This window comes from Saimiri boliviensis, chromosome 11 (assembly GCF_048565385.1).
Source record: "Saimiri boliviensis isolate mSaiBol1 chromosome 11, mSaiBol1.pri, whole genome shotgun sequence".
NCBI lineage: Eukaryota > Metazoa > Chordata > Mammalia > Primates > Cebidae > Saimiri > Saimiri boliviensis.
Window position 1 is genome coordinate 21,209,730 of NC_133459.1, and position 18,443 is coordinate 21,228,172.

The 18,443-nt window shown below is 54.1% G+C and overlaps 1 protein-coding gene across 4 annotated transcripts in view; it reads left to right on the top strand.

Annotated features, from left to right (window-relative positions):
- EPHB2 (EPH receptor B2) overlaps positions 1-9,936 on the top strand; it is a 204,529-nt gene extending 194,593 nt beyond the window's left edge. For all 4 annotated transcript variants that reach the window (XM_074380259.1, XM_074380260.1, XM_039474371.2 and 1 more), the window contains 7 exons: positions 2,541-2,663; positions 3,250-3,497; positions 4,489-4,704; positions 5,565-5,714; positions 6,910-7,103; positions 8,925-9,080; positions 9,723-9,936. In XM_074380259.1, the coding sequence (XP_074236360.1) occupies positions 2,541-2,663; positions 3,250-3,497; positions 4,489-4,704; positions 5,565-5,714; positions 6,910-7,103; positions 8,925-9,080; positions 9,723-9,831 (1,196 nt within the window). In that variant the 3' untranslated portion in view covers positions 9,832-9,936. The remainder of the gene's footprint in view (positions 1-2,540; positions 2,664-3,249; positions 3,498-4,488; positions 4,705-5,564; positions 5,715-6,909; positions 7,104-8,924; positions 9,081-9,722) is intronic.
- The last annotated feature ends 8,507 nt before the right edge of the window (positions 9,937-18,443 follow it).

An 18,443-nucleotide genomic window follows, 5' to 3' on the forward strand; every position in this document is an offset into this window, starting at 1 on the left:
AAGGCTCACGGGGAAGGAGGTGGTCATGGCGGAATACTCCAGGAGGAGGCATGGACCAGATTCTGGTTGTATTTCATCCAGGAGGCAGTGAACATGGTGATTAGGAGTACTGCCCCCAGGCTCAAGTCTGACAAACCTGGGTTCAAATCCTGGCTGTGCCATTTGCTAGCTGTGTGGCCTTGGCCGGATGACTCAGCCTCTCTGCGCCACAGTTTCCTTATGTGTGAAATGGGAATAATTATCCTTCCCTCTAAGAGTTTTTGAGTGGAGGAGATAAGGCATAGAAAGAGTCTGGCATGGCGTTAGGCACAAAGGCTCAGTTAAGTAGCTGCTATTATGATTCAGATTCTACTCAGTCTCATAGACACTGGAGGGGAGGGAAAAATCAGAAACAATCACGTGTCCATTTCCTCCTCCCAGGCATCCACAGTCTTGGATGGTGGTTCTTAACCTCTCTGGGGGCCTCAGACTCCTGGGAGACCCTGCTGAAAGTGTTGGAGCCTGTGACCAGAAGAGCATATACATGTATAAAATTATTAAAAATCTGGAAGTCAGGCCGGGTGTGTTGGCTCATGCCTGTAATCCCAGCACTTTGGGAGGCTGAGGCAGGTGGATCACTTGAGGTCAGGAGTTGGAGACCAGCCAGGCCAGCATAGCAAAACCTATTAAAACTCTATTAAAAATCCAAAAAAATAGCTGGGTATGGTGGCACATGGCTGTAATCCCAACTGCTTGGGAGGTTAACGTGGGAGAATCACTTGAACCCGGGAGGTAGAGGTTGCAGTGAACAGAGATTATGCCACTGCACTCCAGCCTAGGCAACAGAGCAAGGCTCTGTCTCCATAATAATCCTAATAATTAATTAATTTTTTAAAATCCAGAGGTCTATACCCAAGGATGCATGTTTGAGAACTTTTATTTTTTATAATATTTATTTCCATAACTTACGGACTTCAGAAACAGCATCAATCACTTTTTGAAAAGAAAAGGACAATCATAATAAATGCATCCCATCTCAAGAGGTTACCAGACCTTCCACCACCCATTCTTAGGACTGCTAAATAGCCCACAGACCCAAATTTAAAACCCCAGACCTCCAGAGCTAAACAAATACCCACACAACTAACCCCAAATAAAGCTAATGTGTTAGAGCAGCGGTTGGCAAATTTTTCTGTAAGGGGACAGATTTTAGGCCTTGTGGGTCTCTCTTGTATCTACCCAACTCTGCTGTTGAGGCTTGATAACAGCCACAGGCATAGGAATGAGCGTGGTTGTGTTCCAATAAAACTTTATTTACAAAACGGGCTGTAGGCCAATTCGTCAACCCCTATATTACAGGCTCTAACTCCTAGACTCCTGGAATGTCTAAAATAGAGGCTGAGAGTGGTCAATTCATATGTCCAAAGTCACACAGCTGAACAGGATTGATGGCCTCATGCACCAACCAGCTGAGCCTTATGGTGACCCAAAGATTCCAACTCCCAACTCCTAGAACTCCTGCCTCCAAAGTTGCAGCTCCTGGAGTGGCAGGCGAATGTGAGCAGGATGCTGGAGGAGCCAGAGGAAGGCCTGGGCTCAGGGAGGACCAGGGGGTCTGGGCAGGGGAAGACCAGCTGTCTCTCTGGGAGGGGGAAGATGGATGGATCATCTTTCCCTTCTTTCAAAGCATTTTGCTGATTCAGTGCTCGGTGTTCAGAATTAGGTCTCTGACATCCAGGTTACCTTCTTCTCTCAGTGCATAAAAAAATAAGAGTTGGGGACAGAAGAGAGGGAGAACCAAAAATAATAATAATAATAATAAAATTAAAATATGCATCAGATCAGGAATCAAATTAATATGCCACCTGTCTAGCCTCATGCTGATTACCAGAAAATCAGGGATCCAGAAGGAGTTGAGACTTGGCTAGTGGAGGCCCTGGGAGGTGGCCCAGCAGCCAGGGATACTCAGTCGCTGGCGAGTGGGGCGGCCCCTCCAGGGTCTGGAGTCCCATCTGGGAGGGCTGGGCAGCTAGAAAGGGACCCTGGGGGAAGAGGAGGCTTGAATTAGACCTGGAAAGACCAGGAGACGTCCGTAGCAGAACCCCAAAGACAGCATGGTCTGTTACCTGCTCTTTCTGTATTCTAGTTCCAATTCGCTACCTTCCTTTTTGCCCCCCTTCCTTTACTTTGCACCCCTTCATTCTCTATCACCTATCCATCTGTTTATCCTTCTGTGCCCACACCTATAACAGACATTGCTTATCACTCCTGCCAGTCTCAGTTGCTCCAGAAACCCACTGCTGACAGCCTGCAAGTGTTGAAGCAAGAGCTGAGACCTACCTGCCAGCTCTGCTGGCTTCTGCCCCCCTCGCCTCCTACTCAGTCCAGTGCCCATCTGCTCAGTGAGACCCAGAGAGTCCAAGGGACCTGCAGGCAGTGGTCCAGTTCTTATGTGGGCCGCGTGGGTGTGGATTTCCCTCCATGGAGGAACCGGCTCCCGCTTTTCCTTCCGTGTGCATCTTGAGTCAGTCCACATAACTGAGCCTGGTCTTGTCCCGCAGTGACCCCAGGCATGAAGATCTACATTGACCCTTTCACCTACGAGGACCCCAACGAGGCAGTGAGGGAGTTTGCCAAGGAAATTGACATCTCCTGTGTCAAAATTGAGCAGGTGATCGGAGCAGGTAGGTGGCTGGTATCCTCACAGGTACCATGGCCTTAGCCATGGGTGGTGAGACCACCCCAATGTGTACCCTTGGGCCAGAAGGTAGGATGTGGGACAGGAGCCTCAGAGGACCCTCTAAGGCCTGAAGGCTCAGAATGACCATGAAAGAAGGGCCCTCAAAAGTCATCCAGCAAAACCACCTCACTGACAAAAGAGGAAACTGAGGCACAGAGCTGGGAAGGGACATGCACAGCGAGTCAGAGATTGAGCTGGGTCTGAAGCCCGGTTCTCTGGACCTTTGGTCCAGTGCTTCCCCCTCACCCCAATCCTCCTCGGTGCCTCTCCCCATCTCCCGGCTTCCCCTGCACCCTCCCGCATGCCCAGCCACCGACAACCAAAGAACAACCATGAGGAATTTACTGTCTTCTCCCAAAGGTGGCTGGGACTTTTCTGGACCCCCAACATTCTTGAAGGGGTTCTGTGTCTGTGAGGATGAATGGGCCTTTGAGGAGAAAATGTACCTGCAGACCCCAAGAGTGGGAACAGGGAGGTGGCCCTTCCACCTGGCAAATGACATCCTGCCTGTCTTGGTGTTTCTGTCTCAGGGGAGTTTGGTGAGGTCTGCAGTGGCCACCTGAAGCTGCCAGGCAAGAGAGAAATCTTTGTGGCCATCAAGACGCTCAAGTCGGGCTATACGGAGAAGCAGCGCCGGGACTTCCTGAGCGAAGCCTCCATCATGGGCCAGTTCGACCACCCCAATGTCATCCACCTGGAGGGCGTCGTGACCAAGAGCACACCTGTGATGATCATCACCGAGTTCATGGAAAATGGCTCCCTGGACTCCTTTCTCCGGGTAGGGGAAGACAGGAGGGCCAGGGGCCCTTGAATGGGCAGGAAAAGGAATGATGGACACAGCTTTATACTGTCAGAATCTGATGGGGTCTTGGAAACGCTCTAGGTCAGGAATGGCTTGCAGGCTGTCACTTTCTATTCCCTTACCCATGGCAGGCACTGCTAATCACTCCCAGCACTCTCATCCACTAAGCCCAGAAGCAGTCCCGGAATTATTCTTAGTATGGTTCCCCAGGAAGCCACAATCAGTTGATCAGAGTCGGCATACACCTGAAATGTGTTTCCATTTCTGCTCTTACCCAGCCTTCTCATTATACATAGGAGAAAACTGGCTCAAAGACAGGATTTGCCCAGGGTCACCCAAAGGGTCAAGATGAGTCCTGCAATGGAACCCAGTGTCTTGACCTCTCATTCAGGGTTTTCACCAGATTTTGGAGTTCCCCAAAGCCCTATAGGCTGGTGGGAGGAGTTCAGAACACAAGGCCATCAGAAGAAAGTGTCAAGGTCTCCCAGGAGATCACTGTCAACCAGCTAGACAGAGCACAGCCTGGGCGTCGGAAGCAGGCTGCTGAACTAGCTGCCATTCCACAGACATTTGTGAAGCTCCTACCCTGTGCCAGGCACCTTCCTGCACCTTCTTGTTTAACCCAGAATAGCCCTGGGAGATGGGTGTGATTTAGGCCCATTTAACACACAGATGAGGAAACCGAGACTCAGAGATGTTAGGTCACATGTCCAAGGTTGCACAGCCAAGAAGGAACAAAGCCAGAGTCAAACCAAGCGGGTCTGCTTCAAAGCCTGTATTCTCTCCACCATCCTGAAGTTGACCTCTAAGGGGCCTCTCCCAGGGTCCCGAAGCATCTGAGTCCTTCCCCAGGGGAGCCCAGAGCCAGGCTGGCAGGGTCCAGCTCGAAGTTCCCGTTGTGACGACGATGCAGAGCTCTGATGCCTGCTCTTCCATTTACTCTGTGTTTTCTCCACTTCTCCCAAAGCAAAACGATGGGCAGTTCACAGTCATCCAGCTGGTGGGCATGCTTCGGGGCATCGCAGCCGGCATGAAGTACCTGGCAGACATGAACTATGTGCACCGTGACCTGGCTGCCCGCAACATCCTTGTCAATAGCAACCTGGTCTGCAAGGTGTCAGACTTCGGGCTCTCACGCTTTCTGGAGGACGATACCTCAGACCCCACCTACACCAGTGCCCTGGTAAGATGGAGACAGGGAACACTGGAGTCCCAGGGCCGGAGAAGAGGGCATGCGTGTCCATCTCTCCCTGCAAGACACTTTCACCAACGCCCAGTTGGGCCAAGCACCGTCCTGGGCCCAGGGGACAGGGAAGCAGGAACCACAGCTCCTGCCCTCTTTCAACTCCCACACTGGTGGGGAACAAATGTGCAAAGGCGTGTGGAGTGACAGGGCTGTGAGCCAGGACAGCCAGCCCTGGAGGCAGAGAAAGGCTTGCCAGAGAGGTTGACATCTGAGCTGAGAGTGGAAAGGCCCAGAAACGTTTGTCAGATGCCATGGTCTCATGGCAAAGTCCTGTGACCGAAATACGGGCTGTAGGGACAATGGTGGTGAGCAATAACGCTGGAGAGGTAGACAGGGCTGAACCTTGGCGCCCCTGTAATGCCCAGGTTCGGGACTCTCCCCTGAAAGCAGCGAGGCTTACTGAATGTTTTAAACTGAAAGGACAAAGAGCCCAGAGATGGTCCCAAGTAGGCAAGTCACAAGAGCACTGTGCTGTCTGAGGCGTGCCTCCCCGACGGGGAGACGTAAGACACAGCTGTGGGACTGAGGGTAGCTGACAATTCTTTGGGAGCTCAGAAAGGCTCTCGGAGGGACTTGATGAGAAGGAGGTTTCCAGATGGCAGAGCAGGAAAAGGCACTCCGTGCAGAGGGTGCAGCTGGTGTGAATGCCCAGTGGTCTGAAGCAGCATGGTGAGTTTGGGGCACAACGAGGTGCCTCATGAGATTGGGGCATCACAGGGCACAGGGTGGGAGGATTAAAAGAAGAGGTCAGACAGCCCAGCCTCCCACCCACGAACCCTCCTCATTCTGTCTCCCAGGGCGGGAAGATCCCCATCCGCTGGACAGCTCCGGAAGCTATCCAGTACCGGAAGTTCACCTCCGCCAGTGACGTGTGGAGCTACGGCATCGTCATGTGGGAGGTGATGTCCTACGGGGAGCGGCCCTACTGGGACATGACCAACCAGGACGTAAGTCTCCAAGGGGATGGGCAAGGCCTCTCCGGCCCGCCAGATGGGAGAGGGAAGATCAGGGCTCCTGGCCTTGTGCCAGTCTCCCAGAGCATGGGACATGGGCCTCTGAGATCGTGGGCCTGGCTCCCAGGGCAGCTGCCAGTCCAATGGTGTCTGATTCAAATGTCTGCACAGGACCCTGGACTCTCCAGGCTGTAGGGAGTAGGAAAGGCCACCCATCCTCACATCAGCATGTCTTCAGGGTGCTCGCATCTGTGGCCAACCCCAAATGAGACCACATCGGCCCTTCAGGTGTTTACCACCTAACTAGGGGGCAAGATGATTATTCAGGGAACCAGATGTTGTCATCGGGAGCCTTTCAGATCAGGTGCTAAATCAGAGTAGCCCTGGAGGCACCGAGGCACCAGCGGCATGGGCAAGGTCAGCCAGGGAGTGATCACAGGACAAGTGGGGTTCAAACGGTGGCAGGATGTGGAGACTTGAGGACTTCCAGTGGGAAAGAACAGAGTGTGCAAAGGCTGAGGTGGGCTAATGCGGGGCTGATGTCAAACCAAGGGATTTCCATTTGCAAAAATGCAGACAGGAAGAACTCGAAGAAACTTCTTACCCAGGGAAGGTGACCCCCAGTCAAGTGTGGAAGGTGAATGGCCCTGGTGGCTGAGAGGGGTGTTTGGGCGCATTTCCTTGATAGAGAAGCAGGGGATGGTGGGAGGGGGCTCCAGCCAGGCTCAAGGCCATGCTGTGGGCCTGATGGGGGGAGGTATCTCACACCTGGAGCTGTAAATGGCACTAAAATCAAGCATGTGGTCACATGGGGTCAAGCAAGGAGCCAGAGAGGGGAGGCCTTGGGACCATCAAAGCCAAGAGGGGGCTCACAGGTGGGAAAGAGGGAGGAGCTGGTGGAACCAGACACAGGGGGGTCATCTTGGCGGACCCTGGGGGGAAGCTATCTCAGGGCGCTGCCAGTCCCAAGACTGGCAGATTAAGACCCAGCTGCCAGGTCATATTAAGGGTCTAGATGGTGGGAACCCAGGTCATCCCATCCCTGGGGCTGCCTCCAGGAGGTGAAGGTGGTTGCCACAGCAACTAAATAGGTCAAACATGCAATGTAATGGGGGCAAGATGGCCCTGGCAGAGGGTAGATGCCCTCAGCCCATCCACCCAACCCCACTCCACTCCCCCATTGTCCCAGGTGATCAATGCTATCGAGCAGGACTATCGGCTGCCGCCACCCATGGACTGCCCAAGCGCTCTGCACCAACTCATGCTAGACTGTTGGCAGAAAGACCGCAACCATCGGCCCAAGTTCGGCCAAATTGTCAACACGCTAGACAAGATGATCCGAAACCCCAACAGCCTCAAAGCCATGGCGCCCCTCTCCTCCGGGTAAGGCCCTGCCCCTGCCCCGCCCCAGCCAGGCCCTGCCCCTCTTCCCCTCTCCCATCCCTTCTGCCCCCACTTCCGACAGATGCTCTTCCTTACTGCAGTTTGGGATGGGGAAGGACAGGACTCGTGTTTGTTGGGCACCTGCCCTGCCTTAGGGGTGGAGAGCAGAGGACACAGACTGCCCAGAGGAATAAAAGGACCTATACCCTGTAGGTGGCAGAGGAGGCATCTTTTAAAGCATGATCAGAGAGGACAGTATTGAAGAAAACTTACCAGATGAAGGCCAGCCGTGGTGGCTCATGCCTGTAATCCTAGCACTTCGGGAGGCTGAGACAGGTGAATCACCTGAGGTCAAGACCAGCCTGGCCAACATGGGTGAAACCCCATCTCTACTAAAAATTTAAAAATTAGCTGGCCGAGTTGGCATGCACCTATAATCCCAGCTACTCAGGAGTCTGAGGCAAGAGAATCGCTTGAACCCAGGAGGCAGAGGTTGCAGTGAGCTGAGATCGTGCCATTGCACTCCAGCCTGGGCAACAATAGCGAAACTCCATCTAAAAAAAAAAAAAACATGACCAAAGGATCCAGAATCTTAGTTGATGAATAGATTTACCTGTCACTAAGTTTCCTTCCTAACTACCCTCACACTCAAACCTGGACCCGCTGGCTTCCATTTATATCCTCATCACACACATGCTCACACAAATGCAGGCCTACATGCACACAGATGAATACACAATTAGGCACAAACACTCACGCCTGCTCACACACACAGTCTCAGGCTCTCACACCTACACAGATCCATAGGCACCTGCACACACACCCCCATTCAGAAGTTTGTATTCACTGTACACCCATCTGTGCCCCCACAGGGGGTCAGCATCCCCATGCCCAGGAGACGGGCTCGGCCTGAGGGGCATTCACTTGGGGACCCGGTGCTTCCCTTCACCTTGAGGTCCCAGGACAGGCTCCATGGGGCAGCAGCTCCCCTCTGCCTTCCTTGGGTGATAGTCACAGGTCTCACTGCTGGCCCTGCACACACTTACTCCTCAGGACTCACAATCCCACAGGGCTTCAGAGGGGCGTCCGGCCAGGTGCCCTTAGGATCTAGGGCTGGCTGTAGTCAGAGACCCCTTGGGCCAAAGTCCTTCTTCCAGCATGTTCTTAAAAGCAGGGATCGTCCTGCTTCCCTCTGCCTGTCTCTCCTCACCATGACCGTGCATCAGCCACCCCTAACTCTCCAGATCAAATCCCTCTGAGCTTTAAACCTCATGAGAGCCATTTCACTCCTTGCCAGCCAGGAAGTCATTCTCGTTAGCGCCACCAGCCTTAGCTGGGCTTTGGAGATACAGTCTCTGGACAGTCCAGAAGGTGAGCTTCCCATAGCACAAACCAGGGTGCCGAAGGATGGAGAATGGCACTAGGAGAGGAAACTGTGAATAACCGGCATAGCTAGTCCAGCTGAAATCCCTCCCCCTGAAAATAAGAAGCATGGAGCAGCATCTTCCCTCCTCATTCCTGAGGTCCAGCCTCTCCACCATCCCTGCAGTGCCTTCCCTAGACTTCCCACTTGGTCCCAGCTTTGAGTTCTGCACACACGCTCACTCTCACCTGCTCACACCTATACGCATGCATGTTTCCACAGGTTCGAACCCATGCCTGCACTCCTGCAGAAGTACTCACATACATACCCATTCACTTATGTTCATGTAAATGGATGCACACGTGCACATTCATGCATACGCAGCCTACAGGCCCGTCCCTGCACACTCCCTGTGGACAGGTGCCCTGACCGTCTCTGTCGCCTACCCCCAACCCCAGCATCAACCTGCCGCTGCTGGACCGCACGATCCCCGACTACACCAGCTTTAACACGGTGGACGAGTGGCTGGAGGCCATCAAGATGGGGCAGTACAAGGAGAGCTTCGCCAATGCCGGCTTCACCTCCTTCGATGTCGTGTCTCAGATGATGATGGAGTAAGTGCTCAGTCACCTCTGCTGGTCGCCTTATCTCCCCCTGTCCGCAGGCCCCACCAGCCAAGTGGGGTGATCTGGAGGGTGAGGAATAGATCATGTCCCAGTAGGGAAGCAGGGACCAAGGGACAAGACGGCCACCTTTGGAGTCATCCGTGGACTGATACCTAGGTCTGCCTGCCACCTACAAGCTGTGTGACCTGGAGCGAATCATAGCACCTCCCTCAGCCTCAGTTTTCTCACCTGCAGACTGGGGGTTGGTAGGAAGGGCGAGGGAGATATGAAGGAAGTAGGTGCTTAGACAATGCAAGCCGGCTTCCCTTCCCCGCAGCAGAGGAGAGAAGGGTGCCTCAGCGCCCTGATTCCTACCCAAGTGCTCTTCCACCTCGCACCATAGTCACACCCTCCAGCTGTGGCTGCCTGCCTGCTCACGGTTCCCCACTCACCGCTCCCCACTCCACGCTCCCCACTCCACACCCCCTACTCCCCACTCCCCACTCCCCAGAACTCCTTGCTTTGCCATCTTCCCCCCCCCCACCCCCCCGCACCCTCCCCACCCTGCCCACCAGGCTCAGGCAGCTCTTTCCCAGGCACAGAGCCCCTCCATCCACACATTTCCCTAACCCACGTGCTTCTCTCCCAAAGGGACATTCTCCGGGTTGGGGTCACTTTGGCTGGCCACCAGAAAAAAATACTGAACAGTATCCAGGTGATGCGGGCGCAGATGAACCAGATTCAGTCTGTGGAGGTTTGACATTCACCTGCCTCAGCTCACTTCCTCCAAGCCCCGCCCCCTCCGCCCCATGCGCCGGCCCTCCTGGTGCTCCATCCACTGCAGGGCCAGCCACCCGCCAGGAGGCCACGGGCCACAGGAAGAATCAAGCAGCGCCAGCCACGAGACGTCACCAAGGACACACGCAACTCAAACGACAGAAAAAAAAAAAAAGGGAATGGGAAAAAAAGAAACTAGATCCTGGGAGGGGGCGGGAAATACAAGGACTATTTTTTAAAGAAGATTCTCATAAGGAAAGCAATGACTGCTCTGGGGGTACAAAAGGGCTTGGGAGATTCATGCGACGTGTCCAATCGGGGACCAAAAGCAGTTTCTCTTCCACTCCCTGTGGGAAGGTCACCTGGCCAGAGCCAAGAAACACTTTCAGAAAAACAAATGTGAAGGGGAGAGACAGGGGCTGCCCTTGGCTCCTGTCCCCGCTGCTCCTCTAGGCCTCACTCAACAACCAAGCGCCCAGTGGACGGGATAGATGGACAGGCAGCCACCCTGAGAACCCCTCTGGGAAAATCTATTCCCGCCACCACTGGGCAAACAGAAGAATTTTTCTGTCTTTGGAGACTATTTTAGAAACTCCAAAGAAAGACACTGTTTTCTCCTGTGGGCTCACGAGGCTGAAAGGGGCTTTTGTCCTGCTGGGTCAGGGAGGACCTGGGGACACCAGAAAAGTCAGCCTTCCTGAGGATGGCCGCCCCCGGGTCTGCAGCTCCAGGTGCATATCATGCACACAGCCCAGCGGCCCGACGCCTGGGTGCCTGCTCCCGCCAGCCCCGCCTCGAGGACTGATGCTGCAGTGACTGCCGTCAGCTCCAACTGCCGCTGAGAAGGGTTGGTCCTGCATCTGGGTTTGTTTACAGCAATTAGTGGACTCGGGGGTATTTTGGTCAGGGTGGTTTTGGTTTAGGGGGTTTGTTTGTTGGGTTGTTTTTTTTTTTTTTTATGACAATGAAGTGACACTTTGACATTTCCTACCTTTTGAGGACTTGATCCTTCTCCAGAAAGAAGGTGCTTTCTGCTTACTGACTTAGGCAATACACCAAGGGCGAGATTTTATATGCACATTTCTGGATTTTTTATACGGTTTTCATTGACACTCTTCCGTCCTCCCACCTGCCACCAGGCCTCACCAAAGCCAACTGCCATGGGGCCATCTGGGCCATTCAGAGACTGGAGTGAGATTTGAGTGTGGAGGGGGAGGCGCCACGGTGGAGGAGCCTCCCGCTCCAGGACTGTGGATGAAATTGACAGATTGAGGAGGAAGTGGGCTCTGAGGCTGCAGGGCTGGAAGTCCTTGCCCACTTCCCACTCTCCTACCACAATCTATCTAGTACTTCCAGGCAAACAGGCCCCTTTGAGGCTCCCGAGTCCCCTCAGATGGCCAAAACCCAGTTTTGCCTCTGGGAGCCTAAACCAGGCCGCATGGGAGGCCGGGACCCGGATCATTCACTGTGATACCCTGCCCTCCAGAGGGTGTGCTCAGAGACACGGGCAAGCATGCTCCTTCCCTTTCCCGGAGAGAAAGTGTGTGATTTCTCTCCCACCTCCTTCCCCCTACTAGACCTTTGCTGGGCCTGAAGGTCTTGGCCATGGGGAAGCCCTCAGCCTAGGGATCCGGTCACAGACTCCCTCCTGTGAGCCAACGCAGGCACCTGAGCAGAGCAATCAGTTAGTGAAATTGAATGGAAATAAACGCTTTAGTTATAACATGACCCCTGTTCTCTGTAAGTTCCAAGGGAGACCCTGGCACTCTTGGGACGTACCATGTGACCCAGGTGCCAAGGGTTGCTATTCTAATCAGCCCTTCCTCCCTCGGGCTTCTAGAAAGCCCAGGGCAGAGAATACACATGGAGAACGACAGCTCTACGTGGCCTTTCTGTCTCTGGCTTATCAAAAGCACAGGCAGCAAAGGAAGTGAGTTGGAAGTGGCTCCGAACTTAGCATTCGATGCCCTGGGAATCAGGGTGAGCCCCTGCAGGTACATCAGGAGCAGATCATTGACGGGGGTGCACTTAGAAGAGGGTCCACGTGTCAGTTCAACTGCAACAGCGGGAATGTGAGGGTCTTAGAGTGCCCATGGACCCCTAGGCAGAGCCACAGGTATGACCACCTTATCCAGGCCAACTCTGGTCTTCTCTGTGCAAATGAGCTCCTGCTCACATTAAAATCAGAATTCTGCATGTGGCAGGAGGAGGCAGGGAGATGGATGTGCCGTGGTCATCAGGTCTGGCTGAGGAGGGGGAGCCATGGAGGCCACCTCTCGGGACCTTTCCCAGATCCAAGGAGATGGCCAGTGGGAAAGATTCGGGCCACAGGCAGCCAGCTAGCAGTGCCACAGTCAGAGCATGCATCCAGCACAGCCCAGCCTGTCGTCTGTCGCTCACCTGTTCCGGGAGCCTGAGCTGTAAAGGGAAAGGAAGGGATTACAGAGAAGTGTGGGCTCCCTGGGGGGGGCAGCAGGGTGAGCCACAGGGAAGGCACTGGCAGGTTTCCTGCAAACTGGCCGGCAGTGGCCCACTGGCCTTCACTTTGTGCCCCAAAAGTGCCCCGCGCGGGTGGCAGCTGTCTCGGCACACAAGGTCACCTTCTGGCGGGAGCTGCCCTGATGCTCTTTAGATTAGTTCTGTTTCCCCAGCCCACCCCACACTGCTCTGGGGCCCCACATGGGGCTGGCAGTCAGTGCCTCCTGTCAGATGGCTTCCTGTCCTAAGCGGCTGGGCTGGTGACCGCTAGCCAGCATGTCTGCCCCTCCACCCTCCAGGGCCAAGTTCCTCAGTGGCCATGGCCCCTGCACACCTGCTTCCGAGAGCACAGGTGCTACAGACCTCTGTGTCTCCACTTCAGGGTAACAAACAGATGTCACTGTGACTGTCCCAGGGGTACAGGCACGGCTCACATCTCTTCCACCTCCACCCATCTACCCCACCTGCCACTGGGGCAGTTCCCCCCGCCCCAACCTCTTGCTTGCTGCTCAGTGGGGAGTGGCAGGCCGTGCTGCCAAGCGCCTTCCACTTACGCCACCCGCTCGCCCAGGCGCACAGCTCTGAGCCACCCGCTGCCTGGTTACTAATCCTTTCCTGGCTCAACCTCCCCAAGTGCCAGCCCCCGCCTGCCCAGTAGTGTTAGGGGAGTTTCCGGCTGTTCTGCACACAGTTGGTACTGGAGGAAAGAAAGCTGCCTTGTAAATACAAGCCAGGGCACCGTGGAAATGGGCACCAGCTGCTCTGAGAGGGTGCGGCTGGCAGAGCCACGCGGGGCCAGGCTGGGTAGGAGAGAGCCATGCTACCCACCCCACCCCTACTGCTCCAGAGCCCCCAAAATGGATCGTTGTTGGTGCTCAGCAGTCGTCTCCCTGGAGGATGATATTCAAAATATCAACTGGGAAGATGTGGGCAGACCAATCAGAATAGATAATGGCTGTGTGCTGGACCAGAGGCCTCAGAGCCGAGACCTGGTGGCGTGGCAGTGGGAGACACTTAAGGGACTCAGGGCTGTGGCTGTTTACTAACCAGCAGTGCCTCTTACTCAGACGGCATCAGCTGAACTCTTCCCCCATCATTTCTAATTGGTCCCCACCCTGCCACCGCCTAGGGGCTTCTCTGCCACCACTTTGTGAGCAGTCGCTAGCCTCATACTTCTCTCCCATCAGGGGCTCATCCCCAGAAGGCTGGGAGCTCCCACCCTGCCCGGTTATTCCTCCCGCCTGGCTGAAGTACCGGAAGGACCCAGGCCCCAGACCACCACCCACCCGAGGGCTAGGCCCAGGGCCACTCTTGGCTCTCTCCAGGGCTCCTGTACTTTGAAGATGGTACCGAAGGCTGGAAGACGCTTGCTAGGGAAGATCACATAAATGCATTCAAAAGACAGGATACCACAGGATGCTAGGGCAGGTGTGTCCCAACCCCAGGGTGGCAGCCTTCTCCTGTCACTAGGGACATGGATCTGGGGAGACACTTCCCCTCACTAAGCCATCTATAAAATGAGAGCATTGGAGTGGGTGAGGCAGGCTGTGCAAGACACTTACACACCTTGGTCCCATGAGGAGGGAGTGTTCCCCCTGCATATTTGTGGCGGAAACTGAGGCTCAGAGAGATGAAGTACTTTGCTCAGGATTACATAGCCTGAAGGGGCAGAGCAAGGCCATGAGCTTTGGTTTCTCTGCTTCTGATGCCTCCTCTACCATGCTCAATTAGATGACAAGAAACAGTTAGCATCTGACATGGGCCAGTAAGAGAAGAGAAAGCTCATGTAGGCTAGGGCTGTCAGGGAGGGCTTCATGGAGGAGGCTGTCTTGAAAATGACAGAGGTCAAGAGAAAGGTCATTCCAAGATGCAGCTGCCAGATTGGTCCAGCATAGTGAGGAGTTGAGTCTGGATGGACCGGTAGAATGGGGGAAGTGAGGGTTGATGTAAGGGGAGATGGAGGCAGTTTAGGCATGATACACAGTCCAGCCACAGCATATTCTTGAGCAGGAGAGTAGCAGGGTGAGCACTAGGTACTAGGAAGAAGCACCAGTTCAGCCATCAGATGGGGCAGGATGCCTCCCAGCTACTCCTCTCCCCTAGAAGGAAGAGGCCCCGGTCTCATTTATTTCGGGAGAAGCCAGGCTCTGCTGCATCTGTTTCCATCCTCACTGACGCAGATAATCCAAAGAGTCACTTCAGCTGCTTGAAACAGCAGGGTTGGGTCTTATGCTACCTGATTCTTAATTCAGCTGATGTCTACCCCATTTCCTTCAAGCTTCTCTAGAGGTGGCAGGGGTGAGGTGGGGAGACAGCTGCCAGGCACCGAGGGAGCTGAGCCTGGCGGGGGCAGGTGTGCAGGTGAGCATGAGAAACTCCTCAGGAAACCCATTCCTGCCCTGATCACCCTAGCCCCGGAGAGATCACCCACATGTGCTGGAATGGGTCTGGGGTCCTGTCTTTTCCAATAGTGTGTTATCCTGGGGAAACCCAGAGGGAAGTTCAGGGAGCCCCACTGTGCTGTGTGATGCTACACACACATGCGAATGCACCACCAGGCGGCTTTGACCCAGCCTTCTGCAAAATGGCTTCTGCCATCAAACTTAGGGTGGATATGGCCTTGCAGCTGCCAGTTTTTCCTTCAGAGAAACCAAGATCAGAGTGTTGGTTGCAGAAAGGGACTTGGTCTTTGTCACATAACAGGAAAGAGAGTGGGCTCAGGGCACACCCCCTCGAAGGCTAATCTCAGGAGGTCGAGGCCACAGGGATTGCAATAATCACTGAATGCTTGCCATACATCAGGTGCCAAAGCATTATCCTCTCCAATTTCCAAGTGAGGAAACTGATTCCCAGAGATGATTCCCAGAAGATTCCAACCAGGCCATCTGCCTGCAGTCCTTCCTCCCCACCTCCCGGGATTTCTCAAAATGTATGCCATCGCCCACCTGTATCAGAATCTCCCGGGCTATTTATTGTTTTACATGCTCCACCCCAACCCCTTAAATCAGAATCCCTGCGGTTGGGCCCAAGAGTCTCCATTTTTGACAGTTTCCTCTAGGTGACTCCTCCAGACGCTGGCATCCTCGCTTGACTTCCCCGACCACGAACTGCCCCGATGTCAGCAGAGAGGGTCTGGTGTAGACAGGGATTAAGAAGAAGCAGGGCATTTTCAGCTAGGAGGCCCAAACCCAGACACAGATTAGGACCCATGAAGTAGGGGTAGAGCTGACCCTCAGGAATGTGCCCAGACCGAGCTAAGCTTTCAGAAAAATTTGAAAGACCCTCAGACCCAGAGTGTGTCTGAGTTTAGCTTCACAGCATGAAGGCTGCCTCAGGAAAGCTGATATAACAAGAAGCAGCAGCAATTTAATACCTTGGAGGGGCCCAGCAGCCCACTCAGGGCCACCCTGGGAGACCCCACAGACCCCAAGGCTGTGGTTCAGGCCTGCCCACTCAACACCTGGCCAGGTGGGGCAGGCACAGGCAGGGTGGGGCTTCCAGCTGGACCTACAGCTACAGATGCCCCCCACCCACCACCAAGCCCTGCTACCCAGACTAAGACACAGCTTTCCCTAGAGGAGAGAGGGAGCAAAGGCCCCTGTCTCTATGCAAGACCTAACAGCCCCTGTTGGAGGAGAGGAAGCAGGAGAGGGAGGAGGGAGGAGGTCAGAGCCGGGACCACATACACTCTTGGGAGCCCTGCTGAGACTGCAGGAGTCAAGAATTCTGATGTTCCACAGGTGGAAGATTCCCAGATTCTAAGATTGCAAAGCCCATCATTCTAAGATTCCAATGGAACGATTCATGTTTCTAAGATTCCATCACTCTATGAGTCTATGCTGCTAATTCTTGCAATTTCCAGTCTCATTGTTCATTGCGGGTCCCCAAACCTGTGGGCCCTAGCATTTTTTAAAAAGCACAAAAAAAAAAAGAGCAAGAAAGAGAGAAAGAGATGGGGAGGGAGACAGCTGAAAACAGATGCGAGCAACAGCTCTGTCCTTTGGATCTGAGTTACAGATGCACCTTGGCAAGGGCCAAAACCCTCCTTTTGAGTGGGGTGCTGACCTTCTTTCCCTGGTAGAGTGGCAGAATTGCATATGTCAGGCCTTCCTAGCGGGGAAAGGGGCTGGCTGTTCCAGGCTACGGCTGAGTAAAGCCCCACACAGGCCACAGTGCCCACTGGCTGGTGGACTTAGGAGCCAAGCCTGGGCCCCACTGGCTCAGTTTGGGGAGGGACTCGTCTGGGGTGGAATTTCCCTCCCAGCAGTGAGGAAACTGCAGGGCCGGGGATTTGCCTTGGGAGAACCCCACTGAGGAATATTCCCCAAGCAGAACCCCTTCCTGTTCAGAGCCCGAGTCTTAACACTGGACAACCACAGGGTCTTGCTGCAAACTCCAGAGCCAGGTGCCTTCCCTCTGGCGTTTGGGACGTAGCTTCCATGGCCACACAGCCCTCAGCCCCTCCCAAGGACCTCCCCTCCCTTGCCCTTTCCTAATCTTAGCCACTGCCTTCCAGAGCTGGGAGGCCACATGGCGGGGGTGCCTGTGGATCACTCCATGATCGGCCTGGCCCCTTTCCCCTCTGTGGACAGGGACTCTGACGGGCAGGGGGCACCAAGTCGAGCCTCTGAGGCCGACCCAGCATAGGCCTGGCAGGGACATTCACTCACAATCAGCCTTTTTGGACTCTGGAGAAGAGCAATTACCGCTTGGTCATGCCCAGCCCCCAAATCATAATCATAGCTGCTATTTCATGAGTGCCAGCAATGTGCCAGGCACCGTGCCCAACTTTTTACACACAGTGTCTTGCCTAATTCTCATGCCACTCCATGAGACAGGTACAGTTATTACTCCCATTCCACAGACTAGGAAACTCAGAGACATGACATTGTGGCTCTCCCCCGTCACACAGCCAGTAAGTGGCCTCTGACCCCAGCACCCGCCTCTGAATCACTATGCTATGCTGCTACCAGTGCTCCACACTCAGCCCCTCTCCACTGTCAGATCCTTTGCCAGTCAAGCCCCAGATCCCCAGGGGGCACTGTGGCACCCTTTGAGCGTGGCCTCCCTGGAGCCGCTGTCAGAGCCCCGGGCTCTGGGAGTGAGCACGCACACTCCTGAAGCGTCTGCCACAGCCTGAGCTATGCAGACCAGAGCTCTTAACTGGGATATGGGGCTGTCTGGCAGGGTTTCCCAGAACTCGGTTTCCTGTGGTCATAAATATGAGTTTTCCTCACAATGTTGGGAGGTCAGGGAGCGATGCAGCTGGGGTTCCGATGGCCGTGGGTCAGACCTGGCTCCTCTGGACCCCACTGCTGTGACCAAGGAAATCTCACCAGCTGTGTCCAAGATCAATCCTGATCCTGTTACTCCAATGCCTTTGTAGGAGTATTTTTAGCAGAACCTTTTTTTTCCCAAAATAAATGTGAATTGTAAAAATTATCACTTGGACTCAGTATTTCTTTTTCCTCTGAGGTTCCCCAGAGAACAAGTAGGAGCTCCCAGAGGCCCTGAGCAGAGTTCTGAAGCATGACTAGGAGTTTTCCAGGGCTAAGAATGGAGCCAGGCTAGGGCTGGCCCTGGAGCTGGGGTTGGGGTGCGGATTTGGCCTGGGCTAGGGTACAGTGTTGACATAAAGCAACTTCTAAGCGTTCTAAGAACACTCCATTGTGTTAAAGAGTATAAGCTCTGTGAGGGGCCCTGCAATTCATAGCCCAACTCTGCCATTCTTTAGCAGCCTTGAAGAGGTCACATAACTGCTGAGCCTCATTTTCATGTCTGTAAAATAAGGGCAATTGTTTCTAACTCCTAGAGTGTGGGTGAGGAGTTGATGAGATGGAGCATGGGAAGCCTTGGCACTCATAGATATTAGCTATGACTATTGTGCTGGGCAGAGCCGGTGTCTATCATACACTCTTGCTGTGTTCTTTGCAACCAAGATGATGCCTGCTGAATTAGTTCATTCTCACATTGCTATAATTACCTGAAACTAGGTATTTATAAAGAAAAGAGGTTTAATTGGCTCAGAGTTCTGCAAGTCTGTGCAGAAAGCATGATTCTGGCATCTGCTCAGCTCCTGGGAAGGCCTCAGGAAACTTACAATCATGATGGAAGGCA